Source organism: Podarcis filfolensis (genome assembly GCF_964270895.1).
Source record: "Podarcis filfolensis genome assembly, chromosome: 11".
NCBI lineage: Eukaryota > Metazoa > Chordata > Lepidosauria > Squamata > Lacertidae > Podarcis > Podarcis filfolensis.
Window position 1 is genome coordinate 3,825,609 of NC_139613.1, and position 25,581 is coordinate 3,851,189.

Below are 25,581 nucleotides of genomic sequence, written 5' to 3' on the forward strand. Positions count from 1 at the left end.
CACCTTACAACACGGACAGGGCGTTTGTGACCATCCAAATGCCCTGGAGCCCATCTCCAGTTCCAGCAAAGTGTGACCAGTGCTCAGAGATGATGGGAATTGCACCTGGGAGGCTGCAGGTTCCCCATCAATGACATTGTGTAGGGTGATTGCAAAGATTTCACCAAGATTATGTGAATATATTTTTTTTTGGGGGGGGACATCAACGCTCTATAGAAATGCATACAGTCATACCTTGTATTCGAACAGCCTAGATCTTGAATGTTTCGGCTCCCGAACGATCGAAACCTGGAAGTGACTGTTGTGGTTTTTGAACGTTCTTTTCGAAGCTGAACGTCTGGTGGTGCTTTCGCGGCTTCCAGTTGGCTGCAGGAGCTTCCTGCAGCCAATCAGAAGCTGTGCTTTTGTTTTCGAACACTTTGGAAGTCAAACGGACTTCCGGAATGGATTCCGTTCGACTTCCAAGGTATGACTGTAGTAGTAACAAAGGAAAAGTGGAACGCCAGTTGCTGTTTCCATCACTGACACATTTCTGTCAACCCTCTTCTTCATTTATATATATATTTTATTTTTGCCTGTTTGTTTATATACCACCCTTTGTCAAAAGACTACCGGGTGGTTTCCAACATAGAACACAAATGCCAACAGATAACATGAAAACCAAAGCAGTTATAGTAACACAAGTTTAATAAGATAACACATAATAGAATGTAGATTCTCATAAAATACCGATTCCCTCTACAACAATAGCCTAAAAGTAAAGGAGAAGAAAATCATTGGCCAGGTATCAAAAATACCAAAGCACAAAAACCAGTCCATAGATATATCCTTCAAGCTGGCTTGAAGCTTATTAAAAACAGCCATAAAATGTTATAAATAAAATACAGTGTGATAGTTGAAATATAATATAGTAATTGCTGATAACAAGCCAACAAGCAGCATATGGCACCAGTAAAATATCCAAAAATAGATCCAGAGTTGTCAAAACTTAATTCTGAGGATTGTCAAAGGCTTAGCAGAAAGGGGGGCTTTTTACAGATAGCCGGGAGGTTTCAGCAGAGAGCCTGGCTTGATCTCCCTTGAAGGGTTCCGCAACATGGGTGCCTTCCTAGAGCCTAGTAAGGAAGGCAGAGGGCTCAAAAATCTCTCTCCATGGCAGGTTGGCTTTCCCATGGACCATGGAACAATACACCCGGAGTGTCCTTCTAAGGTGGGGGAGGGTTGCCATCAATTTTGGATCCCCTGACTCTAGATCCCCACAGATCCCCTGAACCTTATCTATCGCCAGCTCTAGACATAGTGAAAAACTCACACCTTCTGCCCTGGGCAGCAGCACAAACCAGCAAGACTTGGGATGCACTATGGGTCTGCTTCTCTGCCCCCACCCAACCCCACTTTGGGTCACTTTGTTGGGGAACAGACTCAAGCTGGGATGGATGTTGCAATTTGCTCAACCTGCACAGATTCACAGATTGCTTAGCTGGAGATTCACAACCTTGCCTTGCTTCGACCTCTGCTTCTTCTGAACCGGTTGTTCTCCAGTGGGCAGATGAGGGGCAGCTACCTGATGGGCGCGCATTGCATTTGGCCCAAAGGTTGGCAGTTGCAGACCTCTCTTGCCTAGGGCAAAGCTGTTGGGCCCTTGCCCACTCGCTCAGGCTGTAGCTGCTGCAGAGATGGTCTGCCATCAGAACTAATAGCAAACTTGTTTGATCCCATGCTCCCGATGTGCACAGCCTGTCATCTTCCCTGGCCAGCTGCGAACGCTGGTTTTTGGATAAGGGTCCCCAAAGCTCAGCAAGTTATGGAAATGGGTCCATGGCAGCTGATGGACAAACGTGGAGGGGAGGGGAGCACCCCGCTAATGCTTCTCAGAGGGCAGCGTTTGTGGCAGCAGCTGCTCTTCCTCCCTGCCCAGCATCAAGAACGGCTCTGTGGGCAGCAGGAAGAGTCTGGAGTGCTGGATTTTTATAGGATCATTAATTATACGTTATAAGGCAGCTAAGCATGGCATTCGTAGTGTGATGAATTTCATTATGAATGGCCTTTTCATATTCTTCATCTCATTATATTCAGTCCTTGTGACCTAGAGTTTAGCTAAAGTTATTGTTCGGGTTAACTTTCATTTAGCAGGCGTCCTAATTTTAGAAGCCGTATGATCTTTAGATTTTATGGAGAGACAGTGTACTTATGGGTGTGTGTTTTGCAAGATCTCCTCTTGGCAGGTGTGTGTGTGTGTTTGTAACAATTCCAGCCCGTTCAGAGAAGGGATTTAGGCTGGTCTTGATTTGCTCAAAGGTCTTCACTGCCTTATCCCCTGGGTAGCCTCATCCACCTGAACAGATTCAGCTATCATCTCTATGCCAATGACTTTTAAATCCATCGCTCCGCTTTGTCTCTCGTACAACAGTCTCTCTGAAACATAATCTTGGTTGTCTAGCCAACAGCTCAACCTTAATCTTGCTAAAAAGGAGCTCCTAATTTTTCTTCCTTAAAGGGGAAACTTTGGTGCTGACATAGTTACATTCCCTCTTTATTATATGGGCTTCTGAGTTGAGGTGGAAGCTCTGCTGCTCCCTTTCCTCCACTTTCTAGCCAACTTTCTTCAAACTTTCCTGGTGAGATTCTCTGAAATAACTTCACTCATGCCCTGTTCATCTCCTTGCTTGGCTATGATCAGCTTCTCCTCCCTCCTAGTTGTCTTTCACACTCCTCTTCCCTATTCAGTGTGTGGCTGGGGTTCAGACAGAAGTCTGTGAACATGGCTCCATGCAGCGAAGGAACCTCAAGTGGCTTTAGCAACCAGGGGGTTTGGCAGATGCTGCACCCACCTATGGAGAGTCCCCTTCCAAACCTCCCTAAATACCTTTGACTGGCTCCATGCCTTCGCCCTGCTTGCCGTATTTGGCTTCTTGGACTTGGAGCAGTCGAAAGCAACTGTGTTCCTGGAGGGACATCAGCCTATCAGGCAGCTGGTGGTGGCACTGAAACGCCTTTGGCTCTCTTCATTGTCCAGTACCTATCAGAATAGCCAGCTGCTACAGTCACCCAGTGTCTTCTCAGTACGTGGAGCCTCATATACGGACTCCTGTGTGAAGCAAGGCTTTTGAAAGTACTTTGGCAATTAAGATGGGAGACTTCCATTTCTATTTTGTATTGTTCATTGCTGCTGGTCTCGTTGCATCGAAGCCTTGCATGAAACAGCAAATGTCAGGAGTACTTTGAATGTTCTGCAGTATAAATTGCTCGCATCTACTGGAGCCCTAGAAACTGAGTTGGTTCCACACAGGTAAGGGTCTGTCCTCGCTTATTTTATTTATTTTTATTTATTTATTGAATTTACATACCACCCTATACCCAGAGGTCTCAGGGCGGTTTACAGAACCATTTATAGTGGGTATAGTTGCTATTTTTTAAGTTTATTTTTTGGCATGTAGCCACATGACAGGGTCATTCAGCTAGGGTTCCAGAATAATGAACCCAAAGAACCACCTTTTCTTGTACCACAAAAAATCCAGCTTTTGTAAAAGATCCAGAATGGGTCCACAATAATTTCAATATTTGTGTGACGTATGCTCCTCCAGGGGGGAGAGGGGAAGGCGTGTGAGCACAAACCCGAGGCTCAAAGCAGTTAGTCCTCATTGTGCTAAACTGTTGTTTAGCACTGTGTCCAAATGAGGCCACTTTCAGGAAGCTGTTAAATCTGGACCTTTAAAATGCCTGCTCAAAAGTGCTCCTTGTTCTTATGAGCTGCGTTCCCCCCACCCCACCCCAAAATAATGCAGCAGCATCCTAGGGAACGAGAGCAGGGCCGCTGAAACAGCTTCAGAAGTTGGGATTTAGGTCAGAAACTTTGTTTGGAAGAGGATGTTCTGTCAATCCTTTCAGTGTTTTCGCTCACCAAGAGCCAGGCAGGTTTTTCCAGATACGTGGGCGCTGCATTTGAAGGATTGTTTTTATACCTGTGACTTGGCATTTACATGGCTTTCTTTTGTGAAGGCTGACAGCCCTGCTCGCTGGAGCGACAGCTGCCCTACTCCGCTCCGTACGAAAGGCCACGTGCAGATTCCTGGCATATTGTCCCGCTTAAAGCTTGCCAGGCCTGACTTCAACATGAATCTCTGCAGAGCTCTAAGCCGGGGGAGGTCCCCCACCCCAGCCCAACGCTCGCCCGCTCTCTTTACCAACTGAGATTTATTTTCCATGGGTGGGGAAGGAGGGGAGAGGATAATTTCTAATCATTTTGCTGTTTATTAGAGCAGCCAATTAAGGCCGGAATTTGCAAAGGGGAGGATCAAAACACGCCATTATTTATTTATTTACTGCAGCAAAATTAGGAACGAGGCTTCGGAGAGGATACGCTGGTGTCAGTTTAAAGACCCGTTTAATTCCTTATTTCTTCAAGGGGTGTGCTGGCGAAGGCTTTTGACTACGTGTGTGGGTTGCGAAAGAGGCAGAGGGGCCAGTTCTGCTCTGCAAGCCACACGTAAGCTTAGCGTGCCGGTTTCTCAGCCAGATGCCGCCGATAAGCAAACACACAGAGCAACATGAGCTGAGGCCTCGCAGAGTTGGAAGCAAACACGTCTCTGGGCTGTGCCGCTTCAGAGCTCGACTGAGTGTCCACCTGTTGGAATGTTACTTCCTTATTAAAAAAAAAAAGTCCTTGCACATAGAAAGCTAGCATATCAGCGAGAGAGCTTCAGGGCCGGTCTTCTTCCTGTCATCCAGTTTCCTATGTGTGAGGGTTGCCTCCCCCATTGAGGAGTGTTCAGTTGTGTTGCGCCCCAATATGCAATCTGGGTTATCCTCCCTCAGTGAAAACTAAGCCAGGGCGAATGACAGATTTGCAAAAGAAAATATCGGGATGAGGAGGGAAGTAGCCTCATCTGCTTGCTGTTTGTGAACTGTTTCCCAAGGTGCACTAGCTTCTCTAGGAGATCATTTCTCAACACACAACCTGCATGCTACAAGAGACATTGTGCATCTCTGCCTGTGCCATTTCTGTCATTGCTGATGTCGCAGGACAGGGCTTGGTTCTGGGAGAAAGAGGTGCCTGCATCTAGTAGTTTTCTTAATGTGGTCACTCACCTTGTTTGTTCTGGGGAGGAGTCCCGTCCTGAGTGCAGTCTCCCAACCTAGTACTACAAGAATCTATTCCCTTCCAGTTCCAGCTGTGCTGCGAGTTGTTCTCCTGTGCGCAGATTTTATACAGGTGCCTCTGTTTAGGTTCTGCATTGGTGCTTTGTTGGTGCCTTCTTTGCAGGACTCAACTTAATCCCTGTTCAAGCATTCCCTTTCCATTCACAGTTCTGTTTTGGTAGAGCAGAAGACTTTTGATCGTGGGTTTGAAACATGGGTTTGAGTCCCATGTTGAACGAAAGATTCCTGCATTGCAGGGGGATGGACAAGATGACCCTCGTGGTCCCTGCCAACACTGCAATTCTAGGATTCTGTGACTTGCACAAGCCCCATTCCTTCTGGTGTTGTTACCCTCCCCCTCCAAGAAGCTGGCAGGCAGAGTTCTGAAGTAGAGAACCTCCGAAATTTGTGAAGACTTCTCACATGATTTTGAATCCTGATTATGCTTTGGTCATAAGTGTCCTCTTTCAGTTATTTAGCTCCACCAATAGTGTCCTTCGTAGCTAACCAAGTTAGCTGCTTTATAGCAGTGGAACATCTACCTCGGGTCGGCAACGTGCGGCCCATGGGCCAGAAGTGACCCACGGAGGCCGTTTAACTGGCCCATGATTTATAGATTTATAGAACTGTAGAGTTGGAAGGGACCACAAGGGCCATCTAGTCCAACCCCCTGCAACATGGGTCTCAAACCCAAGACCCTGAGATTAAGAGTCTCATGCTCTACCGACTGAGCTATCCCTCAGGAGCCGCCCCAGAACCGAACCACCCGCTCGGCGAGTCCTGGCGCACTGCGCTAAACCAGCGCAGCGTGGGGACTCTCTTCCGCAGCTCCAGAAACGGCTTCTGCACATGTCCATGGCACTGGAAATCACTTCTGCACAGGAGCGATTTTCGGCATCTGGGCATGAGCAGGAGAGATTTCCGGCACCACAGACATGCACAGACGTGATTTCCGGTGTTGCGCTGCGCTGGTCCGCCCCACGGAGGATCTCCGCGGGAGTGATCCGGCCCCTGATCTACCTCCTGGGAACGTAATCATAGACCAGGTCTCAAAACCATGACAAATGTGGCAGACAGTTCCATGAGTAACTTTACTCCTAGCAATTTTTTAAAAATGATACAAAGCGGCCACATGAGGCCAAAATAGGGACTAGAGGGCCAACAGTGGGAGGGTCTGCCTAACCCTTTTCCTTCACCACCATCTTGGGGGCTTTTCCCCTCCAGGAAAAAGGGTAGCTTTGAAGACTGGGTGGTTCTGAGTGGGCAAATGGAAGAGGAAAGGTTGTAGTCAACTGCTTCTGCAATCCCTCTTGTTTTCGGTTTCCATGCACCAGAATGACTCTGAACGTGTAGTGCATCGGCTCCTCTTTGGGAAAAGAGTTTAATGGTGGTGGTTCTGCTTCCCCTCCCCAGAGTGAAAAGATTTGGGACTGGTGGAGAATGCTCTCTACCTGTAGGCTACAGACTTTGCAAAGGCCTGCATGCGTTCATGAAAACTGATGGCCGTCCTCTGCAAAGGTCTCAGTGGGGCCTCTCGTGTCTGAGGACCAGCTGAAACACCCCCTCACGCTGCTCAAACCATGGTCTCCCCTTGGGGTAAAGGCTTGAGTTCTGCGGAAAGTCGGCACTCATATTTAGGCGTGCAGACTCATCCCTGGAATTCTTCCACCACATTTCGGCTCCTTTTCAGCTTAGCAGAGAGAGATGTTCAGGAAGGGCAGAGTGGCAAGCAATTCTTCAGTTTATGGGGACTTAATCTGTCATCCCCGGATGAATCACCGGACATCTATTTCAGCATAGTTGCTTATACTTTCAAAAAGAGGACGGGGGGGGGGGACGGACCTGAGCCTCTGCAGCCATCACACCTGACAGCATTTGATGACCGGAAACATCACGGTGCAGCCAATTAAGACCGGGAGGTGAGCCCAAGCAAGGCAATCTGTCAGTTTGTCGGTGGTTAAGCTCCCAAGCCTGCGGTCTCAGCTGGGGTGCAGAAGGCTAAAACTGCACCGGCCATCTGTTGAATAATCAATATTGGAGGGCCTCTGTTGCTGCCCTTGCGCTTGTCAGCTTCCAAACGCTTTGCTGGCTTAATGTTCTCTGGATACCTCTGATCAGCCCTGCAAAATGTATGACTAGATCAGGGTTCAGTGAAAGGTGAGTCTCCAAATTCAGAATTCATGGCCGGGAAGCAGCCAGCCGAGCGCTGAATGCTGAGCAGGAGCCCGGCAGGAGCTTTTGGGTGTTGGTGGTAAGTGTTGCTCTGTGGCCAGGGGGAAGAGAAGCATCCTTCTTGCTGCTTGGTTAGCTTAGCACATCGCTAGTCCCGTAAAATTCCTTCTGTGGGCCAGGGCTGCCATTATGCCGAATTGATTCATCAGGCTATGCTGTTCTCAAACAAGTTAAATTTCATCATACTTGACTTGACTTAATTTAAAAATGAATTTAGCTACCTCTGAGCAGACATTGGTTTTAGTGTTTTGAAGAAGTGACATTTTCCCCCCTCCGCTAAAGCAGACTAATGAAGCCGTATTAGTGCCCTAACTTGAGCAGTATATAAAGATTAGTAAATAAGACCCCATTAAAAATACTTATAATGTAAGCAACATGGGTCCCAGTAGCCTTCCTAATGTCCATTAATGCTTATTCTGAGGATCAGAGCTCATTTTACTGAGCCATTTAGTCAAACCGTGCGATTATTTAGAAAGTTAATTCATGCATACTAAAATCGAGCTTAAGTAATGCAGAGGGTAGGAGGTAAAACTCTATGGAGATGATAGTCCTTTTTGTTATTTAATGATCAGCCATAATTAACTTGCAAATTTGAAATAATTAGAACAAATTAAAGGTATTTAACTTTGCCTCCCTAAAGAAAAATTCAAATTGCACCAAATGCGGCTTTAAATTATTCAAGTCTCAGAGGTCTGTGCTGGGTTTTCTCTCTCTCCCCCCCCCCTTCCCCCCACAATGCCTTTTTCTATGACGAGAATACCAATCTGCTTTTTGTCAGAAAGCATCCTATCAAGCGATTGTTCTTTGTGTCTAATAAATGACAGCTATTCTTCTTGGTAAAAGTATTTTAGTCTCTGAAGACTACATCAGCATTTCCGTGGCATTTTAATTCAATAAAACAAAAGGTTAACGTTTCTCCCCCACTTCTCGCCCCCCTCTCCCCGCCCCACTACTTCTTAAAGAAAGCAAATCCCAGCAAGTGTTCGGTGGGTCCTGAATGGCATTTTGAAATATCCCACTCCAGCTCAAAAGTGGGGGGGGATCCCTGGCACTGGGGAGCTAAAGTAAGTCAAGTTCCAGGTGGCCCATCTTGCTTCGACAGTGTTTAGGTGAATCTTGTGTTGGTGGAGAATCGTTTCATATTTGAGTCTCTCTTCCTGCGTTTTCCCCATAGGGTTGCCCTATGTCTTTAACTCGTTGGCATATTGTTCAGTGGCTTCATTACAGCTAGAAATGTTAAATGCCTTCCTGGCAGTGATCACGAGTGGAACCGCTGTAGGGAAGGCCATGAATCTATCTATGTGCCTACTACGAAAGGAAACCTCTTTGAACATTGGAAACCCCCTTACGTTGTCAAGACGGTTGGTTCATGCAACTCAGTGTTTAGACAATATTCTGACTGGGAAAAAGCTCCACAAGATCTTCAACCAGCGCAACTCTTTGGAATAGAGAGCAGGGAACATAACTGTGCGGCTGGGTCAAACATACCTTAGAGAGAGCGTGTTCTCAGCCAGTTACAATAAACTGATACTGTAGGTAAAAAATCTATAGGAAGCTCCCAGGCCTATGAAGATGTAGATCTGAGTAGGGATGGAATAGGAGGAACAGGGAGCCATTCTAATCTTTTGGCAATCAGGGCATGACTGCGGGCGAAACGAGACACTGTAATGCTAGTTGTGTGATTGTAATAAATGTTGGTAAATCATGAGACCCTTAATGCCAGAGTTGTGGGTTCAAGCCACAACTTTTGTTGGACAAAAGATTCCTTCCTTGCAGAAGGAATTCCTTCCATGGCCCCTTCCAAATCGACATTTCTAGGATTCTATGATTTCTACATCCATCGTTTTTGTTAGGTAAATAGCAGCCGGGGTGGGGCGCACAGCAGATTCTGGGTCACGTGGAGTGGAAAGGGGAAATTTAGCACTACTTTCGCAGCCCCAAGGCTATTCAGACTTTCACTAGCCACCGTTATGTAGCCTTGAATGTGCGTGTTTGCATTTGGACGCTTGTCTTCACACTGAGTTGGGTCCTGTGTCACCGAACTGGCCTGCCCATGAGGCAAGGTGAGGCGACTGCTTTGGGCGGCAGGATCCACAGGGGCGGCAGATCTGGCCTCCAAGGAACAAATCGCCTGCTGCTGCTGCAGCCGTACCAGTGGCAGCTATAGGGCACATCCTTGGCAGACCCGTCCACATGTTGCCTCCACAGCAGCCTCTCATTTAATAGGAGGCACTGCTGTTCTTCTCCCATCCCCTCTCCCCCATTATGGATCTTGCTTCTACCCTGCTTATCCCTGAAATAGAACTTCTCTCCCCTCTTCTTTCCTGGTGGTGGGGGCACATTTTTTGATTCAGCCTCTGGAGCTGAAATGCCTTGGACCAGCCCTGACTGCGCATGTGAGCAAGAGTGATGCTAGCAGCTTTCGGTGGGCTAGCATGACTTGGTTTAAAACCAAGCCGCCTTGGTTTTAAGCCCCCTTGAGCACATAGAGCAATAGGATGTATACAACTGAGATAAGTTCCTTCAGGCTCCTGGCACCTGACAAAATTATGCAGGGGGAAAAAATGCCCCCCCTCCATATCCTTGCAAGCTAAGCTGATAGTGGGGTGCAACAGAAGGAGGGAGGGATGCTGTTATGCATGCTTAACCTTTGGTTGGTTTCATTCGGGACTGATAATTTGGAGGATGAGCCAAAGCTCACGTGGAAAAAGAGGTGCTTAAAAGAAAGGAGAGAGGTGGGAAAATAAAACTGACCAAAGGATTCCTCAAAGTGATAGGCACCCTTCACTGCTAACTGGGTGGGGTGGAAACGTGGCCTGACTCTGTTCCAGTCGATGCATAACCTAGATTGGAAAAGGCTGGTGGCTGTGTTGAAAGAGCTTTCATCAGCCTACTGTTTCAGCAAAAGACTTCTTCTCGTTCTGAGGCATTACAGCGTTGACACCCTTGAAATCCTTACTCAATATTAATCCTTCTCTTTCTAAACTCCTGGTCTTTTCAGGCTTTCACTTGCATTAAGAGCTGAAGGGTCAGACCCCAAGGCCTTGTTAGCAGAGCTTGCTATGCTGTACATTTTTTTTATTTCTTTTCCATCCTGTCCTTTAAAATTAGCAATTTAATTTTTTCCCTCTCTCTGGCACTTGCAGTGCTACTCAACCCTGAAAGTAATATTCCATCCTAGAGGTAACCTTGGCTTGTCAAGAGAAGCCATTTGAGTGTTCCAGCAAAGTAACTTCCTCCCACTAATTTTGCAAGTCAAAGGTCGCCCTCTTCAGAAAACAGGGCTATCAATTCTAATTAAATCTTTACCCTGGAAACCCAGAAGGCGCCCAAATAACGACTGGCTTCTTAAATATCTTTTAAATGATGCTAATTGTGCTGAAACTCCTGGGTGAAAGAGAGCTCCTCCAATCTTTTCAGTGCACTGGAAACGTTTTTTACGTTTTCCCAGGAGACAACGGGGATACCTATTCAGCCCCATATCTTAGAGTAATCTCAAAGGGGGGGGCATACGTATTATTCCTGTGCATCACACCTGAAGTTAGGGCAGGTGTTGGTCTACATGGTACGTTCCAGCAGTATGATCTTGAAGTCTTGTTTCTCCTTCTAATAGTGAACTCAGCTGCTGACTGTTGATGGGTTTGTCACCAAAACAAGGTCACCAAGAAAGAAGAGAGGAGCTATCATCATGCTCACGGGAACCCAAAGGCTTGAAGGGGTACAAAATAGCCCCCCTCAAAAAAGAATAATAACAAAAATAAATAAATAACAGGAGCTAAGTACTTTGAACAGGCCTGCAAGTAGCCATTCACCTGGTTCCCCCTGGAAGGTAAAAATAGCACCCAGGTATTCCAGAGTATGTACAAGTAAATTTTCCGGACTTGCAGCACTTCATTTGTCTGGAAGATAAGGGAGCTGTTTTGGTGGGTCAAATATATTTTAATGCTTTTATATGCTAATATACAGTTAGCTTGAAAGAGAGTGAGGGAGAAGACCGAAATGTGACACCCATATTCTTTTCCCCTCTTCCAGTTCTCCGAAGCTCAGCTGTGAAGATTGCCTTTCAAAAACGTCAGCTTCTGGGAGAGGCTGCAACACACCAGGAAGCAGCGGAGGGAAGAAATGTGTTGGCTTCAGTGCCCATGCAGACGGTGAATGCTTTGGAGTGCACACAAAGAAGGAGACTGTCAGACCCAGAAGAGGTGAGGTGCACCCCGATATCCCCAAAGGCCAAGTCACCCGCACCATCCAGCAAACCTTCACCACATCCTCTACTGTCTTTGGTGTGCCTACACCTTCCTGTGCTGTATTATTTATTTACCGTATTTTTCGCTCTGTAGGACGCACTTTTCCCCCTTCAAAAATGAAGGGGAAATGTGTGTGCGTCCTATGGAGTGAAGACGCCATAGCCCCGCGACCCTCTCTCGGCTGGAGAGGTGACGCGCAGCTATTGCAGCAGCCTCTTTAGCCGCGCGCCACCTATCCATCCGGGAGAGCGCGTGCGCGGGGCTAAAGAAGCCCCCCGGGACCCGTTCCCGGCTGGAGAGGTGACGCGCGACTATGGTAGGAGCCTCTTTAGCCGCGCGCCACCTCTCCAGCTGGGAGAGCGCGTGCAGGGCTAAAGAAGCCATAGAAGCTTTCCGCTGCTCCCCGACCTGCTCTTTGGGGCTGCTGGTGGGCTTCCCCCCGCCAGCCCCAAAGAGCAGGTCGAAAAGAACCTGAAGCCTGGAGAGCGAGAGGGGTCGGTGCGGTTGGAAGCTCTCCAGGCTTCCAAGGTAGCCGTCTGAAGGCGACTGAACGCACCTTAAACGGCACCTTGTTTTAAAGGGGGAAAACAAGAGGGGGGAAATTCTCCCCCTCTCTGCGCAGCGCCTCCTGCCGCTTTGCTGAAGGGGCGCTGGGCAGAGAGGGGGAGATTTTTTTCCCCTTGTTCTCCCCCCTCTAAAACAAGGTGTGTCCTATTGTCTGGTGCGTCCTATGGCGCGAAAAGTACAGTAATATATTTACATGCAGTTTCATAATTGAAACAGTATCTTAAGCAGTTTACAAAACAACATGTGCATACAACATATCTTCCCATATACATAGAAATGTAAGGCTGTCATCATGCAGGATTTTTTAGTGCTGCATCCCAATCCTGGATTTGCTTGAAGTAGGGGAGTAAAAACAGAGGGAGCTGCACAACAGGATAGGTAAATAATGGTTTTAAATAACAGCAGAAGTTTGAATAAAGCAGGCATGGAGGGAGGAATCGGTGATTTTAAACGATGGACAGGTGTTTGAGAAGAGTTGCACTTTAAAACAAGGCTTCAGTACAGCGAGAAAGGATTTGGAAAAAGCTCTGTTGTGTTAGCTTTTTGGTGTTAACTTCTGTGCTATATCCATCTCTGCTATTTCTCCTTGTTAAAACTGGCTTGTTTGATGATTTGTTTTGAAACAGTTCTCAGTGCCCCTCCATTCCTGCTTTACTCAGACTTCTGCCAATGTATGAGCACAGCAAAAAGGTAGAGACACTGAACGAAAAAACTTAGCTGTTTTAAACTTCACCATCTTCCATTCCTTAGTTGACCCATGTAAGAGATAAAGGATGCAGAGCCTCCATGTGATGTCTTCAACATGAAGTTCCAGGTCCCATGTAGTAACTTAGAAGATTATTATTCTATTAATAAGCACACATGCACCCACCACATCCATTGAGTGAGCATAACATTTGCCAGAGTGGACTGTAGGGCATTAAGTTAACAAGATGCTCCTCCCACTGGATAGGAGATTTTTTTCAGGGCGAGTAGCCATCCCGCCACCTGCCACCCCAAATTTGCCATGCCCGTGGCTGGGTTGGCGCAGTCAAATGGTTCTCTGTGTGAATGCATTTAACATGCGTAGCTTCTGTAAATAGCTGCTGCGGGGAGTGTTCTCTTGAAATGCCAAAAACAAAACAGGTTCAGATAGGTGATTTCTTGCCACAGCCATGGCGAAGAGAGTGTTAAACTTTCCTTCTTAATTTCCCTCAATCCGGAGCTTGCTCGGTCTTTACCTGTGGCTTCCATAACTAAATTGTGTTGCTGTGCTTCCTTCCTTTGCTATCTTTTAACTAACAGTTCAGTTATGTCATAAACGTTAAGAGCTTCTGAGTCAGTCTTCTCAGCAGGTGGCCCAGTAATCTCAGAGTGAGCCTTAATCTACCTTTTAATATAATTCTTCTGCACAGGTGAATGTCAGGGTAAAATGAACAGAGATCATCATTGTCATTGTTAGTTTTATTTATATCCCTCCCTTCATCCTCGGTAACAATTCATAAAATGCACACATCAACACAAAGGTCATTAAAAATTGTCTCAATTGTTTTTATATATGAAATCATGTTAATGGTTTTGGGATCATAGAGTTGGTGGGACCCTGAGGATCATCTAGTCCAACCCCCTGTAATGCAGCTGTCCCTTACAGGGATCGAACCCACAGCCTTGGTGTTATCAGCACCATGCTCTTACCAGCTGAGCTATCCATGAATCTACATACAAAATTGTTAATATGTATTTTATTGTGGATGTTATTATCACCCATGTTCTTGATTGTGAAATAGCTCCGAAATAGAATCACAGAATTGTAGAGTTGGAAGGGGCCGTGAGAGTCAACTAGTCCAACCCCCTGCAGTGCAGAAAGCCTCTTCCCAATGAACCCACAACCCTCTCCGTAGGAAGCGATTCATAAATGAAATAAATAGGTATTAGGAATAGCATGTATCCTTCCCTGAGCCCGTGAGATAGGGCACGAAGGAATCTGATTGAAAACTTAATGGTTGCCATGCCAGCCCAGTAGTACAAAAGCACAGAAAATGGTTGCCTGATGGGGATGGGAGATTTGCTTTAATTTCCAGCAAAAAGAAGTCAGCGTGCGTGTCTGACTTTTCATGATGCAATCTCCCTCTACCGCCGGAAACGCAGAATTTTCTAGCCCAAGGACTCCTTTATAGCCCGCATCTGTTCTGCTCTTCACTTAGTGTGTCCACTTAAGGAGTGGGCCAAAGCACTCTTTCTCTCGAAGCAAAGGGGAAAGAAATTGGAGCAGTCTTGTGCTTGGCTGCAGAGCCTAACATAATCTTTGCTTCGCTTATGAGCTGGCTTTGCCCCCCCTCCTTTCCTTTCCTTTCCTTTTAAACTTGTCAACGAGTTTGCGATTTGTGTCAGCAGAAAAATAAAAAGAAAGGCAGAATGTGGTGCAGCTCTCCTAGGAACAAACAACCTGTGTTATTGGTTAAGACCGCGTCCGCATTAAAAAAGCATTCGCGGCGAAGAAACTTTTGAAAGGGTATCATCAGAGGGGGACCCGAACAGAGGGTGAGGTTAATCTCTTCCAAGGCTCAGCTACAAAAGTTGGAAGCCGGCAAAGGGCTTGTGTCCAAAAGAAATCAATTTCTAATTTGAAACAAAATCATTTTTGACTAACAGGAGTTCAGGACCCATTACTTTTGCTGTATAGTCTGCTGACATTTCAGCTCTTTCTGTGGCGCGCAATGAATTCTAATAGTCATCTCATAACGTTGCTACACCAATCAATTTAAGCGAGAGAAAGCCGTTACAATTCTGTGAAGTTTTCAGGGGCAATTTTCACTGATGGATTTCTTTTTTTCTTTTTTCTTTTGCCCTTTTTTCCCTTTTCCTTTCCTTTCCTTTTTTTTAAACCATCATTATTTCATTTCTTTCTTTTTCCCACCCTCCCCTCCTTCCTTTAAATGCCTCATAATAGAATTGATGCCCACTTCCCCCATTGTTCTTTGGACTTTTCTGTGGGCTTCCCCAAGAATGAAAAACGCCTTGAGGAGTTTGACCATGTCCTCTGACTCTCCATGCTCCCCTCTTTGTTTCCCCGCATGTTTCTCTCTCTTTTTTTAGCAATTTGGTGGGGGGAAATTACAGGCTGATAAGCGCTGGCTTGGCAGTCAAGTGATTTGTAGTAATTAACAGATTGCCTCCCTCACCTGCATTAGGATGCCGGCCATTGAAGGCTCTGGGCTCAGAGCACAGGACACTGCAGTTGCACAGCTTCTCTCAATTTCAGAAGAACTTGGTTTGTTGTTGTTGTTTAGTCGTTTAGTCGTGTCCACCTCTTTGTGGCCCCATGGACCAGAGCATGCCAGGCACTCCTGTCTTCCACTGCCTCCCGCAGTTTAGTCAAACTCATGCTGCTGGCTTCGAGAACACTGTCCAACCATCTTGTCCTCTGTCGTCCCCTTCTCCTTGTGCCCTCCATCTTTCCCAACATCAGGGTCTTTTCCAGGGAGTCTTCTCTTCTCATGAGGTGGCCAAAGTATTGGAGCCTCAGCTTCACGATCTGTCCTTCCAGTGAGCACTCAGGGCTGATTTCCCTCAGAATGGATAGGTTTGATCTTCTTGCAGTCCATGGGACTCTCAAGAGTCTCCTCCAGCACCAGAATTCAAAAGCATCAATTCTTCAGCGATCAGCCTTCTTTATGGTTCAGCTCTCACTTCCATGCATCACTACTGGGAAAACCATAGCTTTAACTATACGGTCCTTTGTCGGCAAGGTGATGTCTCTGCTTTTTAAGATTGGGTCTCCCCAAATGCCCAGGACTAGCAGGTCTCCGAGGAGTGTGTGGCGGAGGCTGCAAGACCCAAGGCTGATCCACAGGAAGGGAGCAGCAATTTATGGGGTTTTGTGCCTCCCATGAGACAGGAGCCAGGGCTGGAGGAAGAGAATTGTGCCTGAGATGGGGGTCCAGTAGAAAGAATCCCCTTCCCCCCTGTACTCCCAGGACCAGGAAGGGCTTAAAGAGACAGGCTCAGTGGCAGCTTCTGTGTAGGGGAAGTTGAAGGTTGCTTGTGTGTGCTCCATCAGATGAAGGTACTTAATACTGGGGAGAGGCAAGTCATGCTGCTGCTCGGAGCACCAGCCTGGGGACATTATGCCAGCTCCTTAAGTCTCCAGAAGCATTTCTGCATGTTCTGTGCACCTTAGAAGCTACTGTAAGTGAATGCTTTGTCAATAAAGTATCAAACCGCTGGCTGTTTGTCCTCCTCGGGCAGCGTGTGCTTAGTAGACCAGGGCTCCTTTAATTTACTAGAGCAGAAATCCCTGCGCTTTTTTGGCCACTGCTCCTGTGCTTCCATAATCTCATCCCCTGTGCCCCCTTCCCCACGCTATAAAAGGCATTATTCAGAATAGCTGTTTGCACGACCCACTAAGGAAGATAATAACGCAGTAAAATTCAAAATGTTAACAATTAATTGCACATTTATTCAAAATCCAATTAAAACTATTTAGTTTAATTAATTTTTAAAAATGATGAACTTAATCCAGTAACACCAGCTTTTCAAAGTCTGGTCATTTTCAGTTCCAGCGCCCCATCCCCCCCTCCCCCCGCCACACCTTTGCTTCCTAACACCCCCTGCTGCCCCTTTACCTCTTTAGCACCCCCTAGGCCATCCCACCACCCTCTAAGGAGCAGTTTGCACACTTCGTTGACCACTTTACTCTTGCCACTACCACGTGGAACCAGCCGCTTTAGTAGAAAGTCCCATTTCTTGCACTGTCTGCAGGAGTAGGACATCAAAGCCTACTTTAAACTATCCTATGTGTTGGCTGCCCACCAGTTTCTGCTAAAAAAAAGAAAACACCAGTCTCATAAGGCACTCCCAAACAGCAAGACCACTTTGCCAGTATAATGCAATGCCTTTGCACCCTCCTTAATGGGGAATCATTTGCAAATGATGGAACTGGTCCAGCTCCTTTATATTTGTGGATGCTGTTTACATTTATCTGTTGCAGCACATTTCATGACCAGAAAACTAGGTACTCTTATTTATTTCTAGGAATAATAGCTTTGCATGGAAGCTATTTAGGTTAAAGTTAGGCTGAGGTGTTTCCTTTCTTGGTCCTCTATTGTGGCAACCAGCTTCAAAATCAAGTTTAAACTTCATAACCAGAAGCAACAGGAGAAAGGGTTTGCACAATTATGCTTTAGAGCAGTGGTTCCCAATTAGCTCTCTAATGCAGACCCCCTGTTTTCCAAAAGCCAATGCACAGACACCCTGCTTTTGAAAAAAATCGTATCTCTTTTGAAGTATTCATTATGTGAATGTTGCCGCAGCCCCCCTGGGTGGGTTACATGGACCCCCAACTAGAAACCACTGCTTTAGAGAGTATTGTCCTAGAGTTGTCATCTGGAGATTATAATCAAACTATTGAAATCAAGTAACTTCAGTCCCTTGATGCCTAGCTTAACTCTCTTCCAAGTCATTGTAGTTGCCTCGGGAACTCCACCAACTATTGATAACAGCACTGTGAATGTCAAAGACAGCTGGTCCACAAATCATAAGAAACTGTGTAATTCTGAGGCAGACCATGTTCCGTCTAGATCAGTATTTACATTTAGATCTGAAACTCTGGACAGCTTTGGCCAGGACCTTTTCCTCACCCTACTTAGAAAAATACCAGGGATTGACTTTGGACATTCTGCATGCAAAAAAATGTGCTCAGTCTTCCCCATAATCTCACTAATAAGGGAAATAATTCTGGCCTCTCCTCCCCCTCGAAAAAAAGGGGGGAGGGAAAGGTGTGACCCTGAAGAAGGTCCAATCCTGAACATCTCCAGCTAGTACTGAGCAAGGCCCTTTTCGCTCATTCCCTCTCCCAAGAGCCCAGCTTTTACTGTAATATACCATAGCTCTTAATTAAAGCGTCCAAATTAAGTATGTACAAACCTGGTTCCCAGAGAAAACATCTCTTTCAGACCCATTTCTAGGCAAGTTATTGCCTTATTTCACATGTTTTCTATATGTGCTTTGTGAACAGATTCTAACGTCTTCTAGTCTTCTGTATACACAATATGCTTCTCAAAGAAAGTGGCCCTTTCCTCCATTCATTTTCCCTGTGGGTTGATTTCAAGATTGGTTTCTACGCTGCAGATGTCCAGCTAATACGAGGCTTTGGCATTGCAAAAGAAATGAGTCTGCCTCAGAATTAAAGCAGAATGTAGAGGATACAGTTCTTTGTGCTTTTGAGAATAACTGTGCTTATTTAAAATAGTACTGCGGATTCTCTGCTGGTTTCCGGAGAATGCTGGTGATCTGGGGGTGACGTTTGCGAGGATTGGCCAGATGATCACTAGGGGATGGGAACCTGTCACTTGCTAAAACCACAGCGCTGACACAAAGTCTGTTGTGGGTGGTGTATTATGCAATTATGACTCCAGGCGGCCCTGAAAATATATATTCCACTCCATACCTGTCAAGAGTAACGACTCCTTTGGCTGCCGATTCACCATATAGAAAGTTCCCTGAGGAGTAGCACGGCACTTGGGCCCTGCGTTCTGAAATAATGCAAGAAAGGCTGTCCAAAACTTTTTCGGCCTCTAATGCCCATCATAATTGTCTTCCATCGTGTTCTGCAGGGATGAGTACAGCCTCCCGGAAGGATGCGGCTACATCCCCCGGACTGACAGGCAGCAGAAAAGAGCTTGTAACTGCGGCCACCTCCCCAATCCAGCATGACACCTCACGGTAAGATGACTGGTAATCTCTGGTTTAAGATTCCTCAGACGCAACCATCAAATTCGCCCAGATACGAGGGGAAGCAGCTGAGTTTCTGTGATATTTCATGTTTTGCTCAAGCTGGATAATATAAACTTAGAACTGCCATATCCTGTGACATTTATAGTAAGCCTTAAATTGCTTGTTAGAATAAGAAATGCAGGAATATGCCAAGTTCTAATGCTTTAATTTTTACTTAGAGCCTGAGAGGGGGGAAGTATTTTTAAGTTATAAGTCCTGACACATTTAATACATTTGTAAATAATTTAAAGGGATGGTGTTCACTGTGTTTAGACCTTTCTTTCCCTTCAAAGTCCACTTTAAGTTTTTTAATCCTCCCAGTGTCATTGCCCTCGCTCCCACCAAATTGCACCACATTTTATCATGATGTGTTTCTTTTAAGCCATTTTATACAAATGTTATTTTGCTGTTTAACGGCAAGCAACAAAATCACATTAAGTCAGCAGTTCTGATAAGTCACCTTCAGAAACCTTAAATGGCAATATTGCTCTTGTGAAGAACTACAGAAGGATAAAAGCAGAGTTGTTTTTCTTCTGGGCTAATAAGGTTAATAACAGCAATTGCCTTTACTTTGGTCTTCTCAACGCTGAGAATGTATTATATGAAAATCTCGGCCCGGTTTGAAAACGAATCCTAGCTTTGGACATCAAATGGTCAGCTTAAAATGGGGGGTGCTGATGGCAAGAGACGTGGGCACTTCCAGTTTGGAGCAGGGACCCTTTGACCCAGTGTGTTTGCTACGTTATTCTGCCTCTTTGCAAATCTGGAAACAGACTAGGGAGTCGGTGCTCCATCCTTCACTTTCTCTTTGGACATAAATTACTTGCCAGTTTTAAATCATGGCTCACCATTACATCTGCCCAACCCAACTGTCTTTCCTCCTAGACTGGGGTTTCCACTGCTATTTTAAACCCTAGTTTCAAATCCTGTTGAGCATTGGTGCACATGTAACAGTGGACTCTGCTTATGGCTGACAAGGTAGTTCAGGGGTGTGTAACCTGGTTCCTTAAAGCCATTGAAGCAGGTGTCAATTGAATTGATACATGTCAAGGAGTTCCACACATGTGGCCACCACCATTGAGAAGGAACTGTTCTCTCAAGGTGCAGGCTTCTGAAAAACTTAACTACTAGGATAGTTCAGGAACTCAAAATGCGAGCAACTGTTCCAGAGCCCGTTTTTAAACCATACTGTGCTGGGCCCTCGCGTTGGGCCAAAATGGATTCAAGTTTTGTAGTATCTGAAAATCCCCCTCGCCTTTATCAAATCAGCTTCCCTGTTAGTGTTCTTAATGCACAGCCTATTGACTTTGCATATTGCTGGATTCTGTCTTGTGAAAGAAGACAGAGCATGTTAACATAGATTGTAAAGGGGTTCAGTAGTGGAATGTCTCTGAAGAGGTGTACCTGTTCGATCATCCCATCCAGTTTTTGCACAGAATGGCTGAGCATTCAAGCATTTTGGGAGTAGGTTAAAGGCTCTGACTGACAAACTTGTACAACAGAAACTTACTTTTTCTTTGAGCAAGAGGGTGATTGAAAGGGTAAGTATCTTCTGGAGAATCCACGACTCCTTCCTTCATGAACGATGCAAAAGGTTATTTCGCCAACCTAGATCCAAAGAGCCCTGTAGGCTTGGAACGCTTTCCTATTTGTCCCTTTTGGCTGCATACATTGGTGCCAATACTATAGCAAGGGGCCCCCCAGTCCTTGACTGTTCATTGATTGGCTCTCTTTTCATGCTTGTATCAGGATCCATTGTGGCCATTCATTGTCTGAAAAACTTCCCTGATGTGATGCCTGCTTGACAATCTGCTTGTAGCTTGCCCGAGTTTCAGCTGTGCAAAGCTTTCTTGAAGTGCTGACAACCAGCCGATCCTTGGTGCTTGCAGAAAGCCCAACGCTGCAATTTGAAGCCCGCCACACCTGCTGATAGCTGGGTCTTCAAAGCACCTTGCAAGGGGCTCTGCAACCCCTTTTGGGCCCAGTCGCAGCATTCCCTGGCATGGCAAAAATGGTGGTGGGCCAAATGTGGCATTCCTGACCCCTGCCATAGACTAGGAGATGTGCTAGATTTGAAACTTTCATTTCAGCACAAAATATGTCACCGAAGCTCCTAATGTCTACCCATATATAGGTAGGCTGTGTAGGCAGGATCCTTCTGGGGTCTTGCTTTTCTCGTTCTGTCTGTCCACCTTGGGTCATCCCCCATCAGGAGAGGGAACGCACTGTGCTCCAGTCCTGAAAAAATATGTGGCCAGGACACAGAACTTTTCTCCACCATCTTCTCCTGGCTGGGTAGATTACTCTGGCACTGGTGCTGATGATGAAAGAGAGAGAGGTTTGTTTTTGGTTTTTGCTTTGTAGCAGGTAAAAGTTGAGCACTGAGTTTCTATCTTACCCTTGAACCCATTCCTACTTTCTCGGCCAGGGGCAGAGAGAGCTGGAGGAATTTAGAGCCCAGCTGATGACCTCATGGCTTGCTATCCTGTCCAGCTACATTCTTGTGTTTAAATTGGTTTCAGACCTTTCTACATCTTGTGCTAAATAATAATAACAACAATAAATGATTGTCTGGTGTGGTGCCTGCTCTTCCCGAATGTTCTCTGCCTTCCCTTTGAGAGTGCTTTTCCTTTCTCCCTTCTCACCCCCCCCCCGCCCCTTTTGGTGCAGCGTGTTAGTATAATTGACCAGGTTAAAGAGCCCTGTTTTGCTTTCCCTTACTCATGGGCTTCTCTAATTGAAAATGGTAAATGGACAAGTATTTCTGTGGGAGACCTAAACCCAATCCTATTCTTCATCCACGAAACCTGCTTGGGCAGCAGGTCAGTCTCAATTTATCACTGAATGGGTTATAAGCTTAGATTGCAGGTTTAACTAACTAAATTAATCAATATGGAGAATTATAGCTGCTGGTGTGCCACTAAAGTTAAAGATCTGTCAGCATGTTTGTTAGAATCCACAGTTAACGGTTTAACCCTAATGGTTTGCTTTGTTTGGGGCTGAAACTTGCTGAACAAAACTTGAGCCTTAACAGGAGGGCTGCGGGGTGGGGGAGAAGGAGAGCGGCAGGCAGAAAACCAATTGAGTTTGCAGTATATGTAATTACTTCTGGCTATTTAAACTTCTTGCAAGTAGAGCCAAGCCAGGTTTCATGCAAAGCGTTGGCAAGCATCAGCGACAGAAGCTGCCTTCGCGTTCGTAGGGATTGATTCTTAATATAAGAAAGTAAGAAGAGCCTGCTGGATCAGGCCAGTGGCCAATCTAGTCCGGCATCGTGTTCTCACTGTGGCCATGTGGGAAGCCGTCAAGCAGGATTCAAGCACAAGAGAGGGTCAGGGAAGAGCAGGTTGGGGAGATGGAGAGATGAGCTTGGTCTCCCAAATAGAGGAGGGACAAAGCAACAGGAATGGATTTGTACAGTCATAGCTCAGGTTATAGACGATTCAGATTGCGTTTTTTCAGGTTGCAGACCGCCGAAACCCGGAAGTACCAGAACAGGTTACTTCCGGGTTTCGGCGGTCGTGCATGCATAGAAGCACTAAAACGCGCTTTGCGCATGCGCAGAAGCGCGGAATTGCAATCCGCACATGCGCAGACGCGGGTTGCGAACGCTGCTGGTTAGGAACATGCATCCCGCATGGATCGCGTTCGCAACCCGAGCGTCCACTGTATAGTACAGTATCCTGGGCTGCCCAGCATCCTGGGCTGGATCAGGCCAATGGCCCATCTGGTTCAGCATCCTTGTCTCACAGTGACCAAATAAATGCCTTAAAAGAAGCATTGGAGGCAGGGAGAAGACAGGTGGGTCCCCACAGCCACTGGCAGATTTCCATCACTCAGAGTGATGAAACCTGTGCTCTCAACTTAGTGCTCCCTGTATTACTAGCACCTGTGTCCCAGTAGCAGATGTTCAGAGTCACTTTCTGCTCTGACTGTTTGCTTCACACGTGTTTATGGCATGCACATACTGTGTCCCCCCCCCCATTCCTTTAATTTTTCTGTGGCCAGGTAATCACTGCTGGTAATTTTTGGGGAGAGAGGGTCTGGAGGAACAAATCCCCCAGCCCCACCCACCTAAATCTCTTTCCGTTTTCCTCTCCTCTCCTGAGACTGATTTGGGAAGGCAAGCAGAAATCAGAAATAATTGAGGGGAGCCGGGCAGGGCGATGTCAAAGCAAAAGATGCAGATCTGTGAGAAGTCAGCCGTACCTGTTGAACTGCCCTGCGGGGAATGGAAAAGAAAGGAGCAGCCTGGGTGAGCTGTCATTGTCCAGCTCCCAGTGGTGGCCTCTTCTTCCCTCCTTCCCTTCTTCAGCTGTCACCATGGTGCCATTCTTGCCCAGAAGGGAAAGGAGAAGCAGTAGCTACAACTTCTTCTAAATCACCTTCCCCAACTTGGTGCCCTCTAGATGTTTTGGACTACATCTCCCATCAGCCATCACATTCTGTTCTAAACCCTGGGCAGGCAAACTAAGGTCTGTGGGCCAGATCAGGCCCAATTGCTTTCTGGATCCAGCCCATGGACGGTCCGGGAATCGCCGCGTGGATCACCAGCTCGCACATTCTTTCCCTCTCCCTCACACGGTGGCAGCACCTCCTTCCTCCCTCCTCCTGACTTCTCCCCGCCCTGCCTAGAGGAGGAAGGGGGCTGGGCTTTGTGGGTGCCAGCAGCAGCAGCGCTTGAGCGGCCACCATTTTAAGCAGCCCCTCTCTGGAGCCCTTTCATGCGCCGCTCATCGTCCTGCTGCCGCTAGCCCCTGCCACTCGCAAGACACAGGTAAGCAGCCACCGGGGCTCATGGTGCTCTTGCATCATTTGTTCCCTTCAAAGTATAGTCCGGCCTCCCGCAAGGTCTGAGGGACGGTGGACCGGCCCCCTTCTGAAAAAGTTTGCTGACCCCTGTTCTAAACAGTTGACTTTCTATATTTTACAGTGGCAAGCCACTTTTTATGGTTACTTTTGTAATGATCTTGGTCATACTACTTACCGTATTTTTCGCTCTATAGGACACACTTTTTCCCCTCCAAAAATGAAGGGGAAATGTGTGTGTGTCCTATGGAGCGAATGCAGGCTTTCACTGAAGCCTAGAGAGCGAGAGGGGTCGGTGCGCACCGACCCCTCTCGCTCTCCAGGCTTCAGGAAGCTATCCGCAAGCCTTTGGAGCGCGGCGGGAGTGCCCGCCGGGCTCCGAAGGCTTGCAGATAGCAGCCTGTTCTGGGGGCTGGGGTCAGGGGAAGCTCAGGCTTCCCCTGCCCCCAGCCCCGCAAGCTCCGGGAGTGGTGGCGAGGTTGCGCGCAATCTTGCTGCCACTCCTGGACCTGTTCTGAGGGCTGGGGTCGGGGGAAGCTCGGGCTTCCCCCACCCCAGCCCCGCAGCTAAAAACGAAGCCAAGACAGCGAGCGGGATCCATCCCGCTCGCTGTCTTGGCTTCTGCCAAAGCCGCGCGCAACCTCTCCCGGCTGGAGAGGTTGTGCGTGGCTAAAGAGGAAGCCAAGACAGACAGCGGGATGGATCCTGCTGGCTGTCTTGGTTTCTTTGCTCTTTGGGGCTGGGGGGGGGGAATAACCCCCCTTAATTCCCCCCCTAAAAACTAGGTGCTCCCTATGGTCCGGTGCGCCCTATGGCGCGAAAAATACGGTATGTCGAGGTCCTACCCAGTGGCCGCAATAGGGCAGTGGTGGGGAACACGTCTTCTGCTGGCTCTTGGCTCTGGGCACATCTGCTTCACTGCCACGGCCTGGCCAGTGGTGTCCCTCAAGGATGGAGAAGTCAAGCTGCTGGTGTCCCACTCCTGAGGAGTATTAAGTCATATTTAAATGGCTTAGGAGTATGAGGGCAAACAACTGAAACAGAATAAAAGTGAGCTGCTGCCTTCCCCTCCGATTTGTGGCCCCCGTGACTCCTGCATCATCTTTTGCCATCCCGGACCAAATGGATTGGCCAATATCAGGCATCCGGGGCATGAAGTAGCAGGATTCCCCTTGCGGTTTGCCTGCCTTCCCCCTGACCGAAAGTTTTATCTTTGCAGTCAACTTGGCTCACGTTGCAATGAAGAGCCCGTCCTTGCACATTCCTGTAGCGCACATATTAAGTAATAACTCAGAGACACTATCGTCGGAGAGATCCGCAACGGCTGCATCCTTTGGAGTTTTTAGAAAAACAAATTACGTTGTGCAAATTTGTGTTTGGGGGCTGTTAGGAGGAATGGCATGATTTGCCCAGCACATCTCCGATCAGGTAGATGTGCATTTGGGGACTTTTAAACAAATTAATATTTGATGTAAAATGCAATGCCCAGAGCTGTATATTGAATCAGTCCACAGTGCCGTATTATCACACTGGATCCTTTGAACGGAACGCTTTGTAGTAAATAAAAATATGAATTAGCTGTGCCTAGAACGGCAACTGCTTTTGAGATTTCGGCGTCTCGGGGAACTGATTTCTGTTTTTTGACATGGCTTCTTGCATTCTTCAGACATCTTTCGTTAAGTGGAAACTTCAGGAGAAGTGCCCTTTCTCAGTCAAAATTTTAATATTAAAGGGGGAGGGGTGATCTAATTTCTAAACGTTTTGAGGAGAAAAGATTTGTGAGGGGGAAGATGGTGAATTAAGTTCTGAATAGGGGAGGAGATAAGTCCCCCCC

At 46.9% G+C, this 25,581-nt stretch overlaps 1 protein-coding gene across 8 annotated transcripts in view; it reads left to right on the forward strand.

The window, feature by feature from the left end:
* KIAA1328 overlaps window positions 1–25,581 on the forward strand; it is a 224,608-nt gene that overhangs the window by 177,211 nt on the left and 21,816 nt on the right. For all 8 annotated transcript variants that reach the window (XM_083575685.1, XM_083575683.1, XM_083575680.1 and 5 more), the window contains 2 exons: window positions 11,404–11,573; window positions 18,779–18,887. In XM_083575685.1, the coding sequence (XP_083431811.1) occupies window positions 11,404–11,573; window positions 18,779–18,887 (279 nt within the window). The remainder of the gene's footprint in view (window positions 1–11,403; window positions 11,574–18,778; window positions 18,888–25,581) is intronic.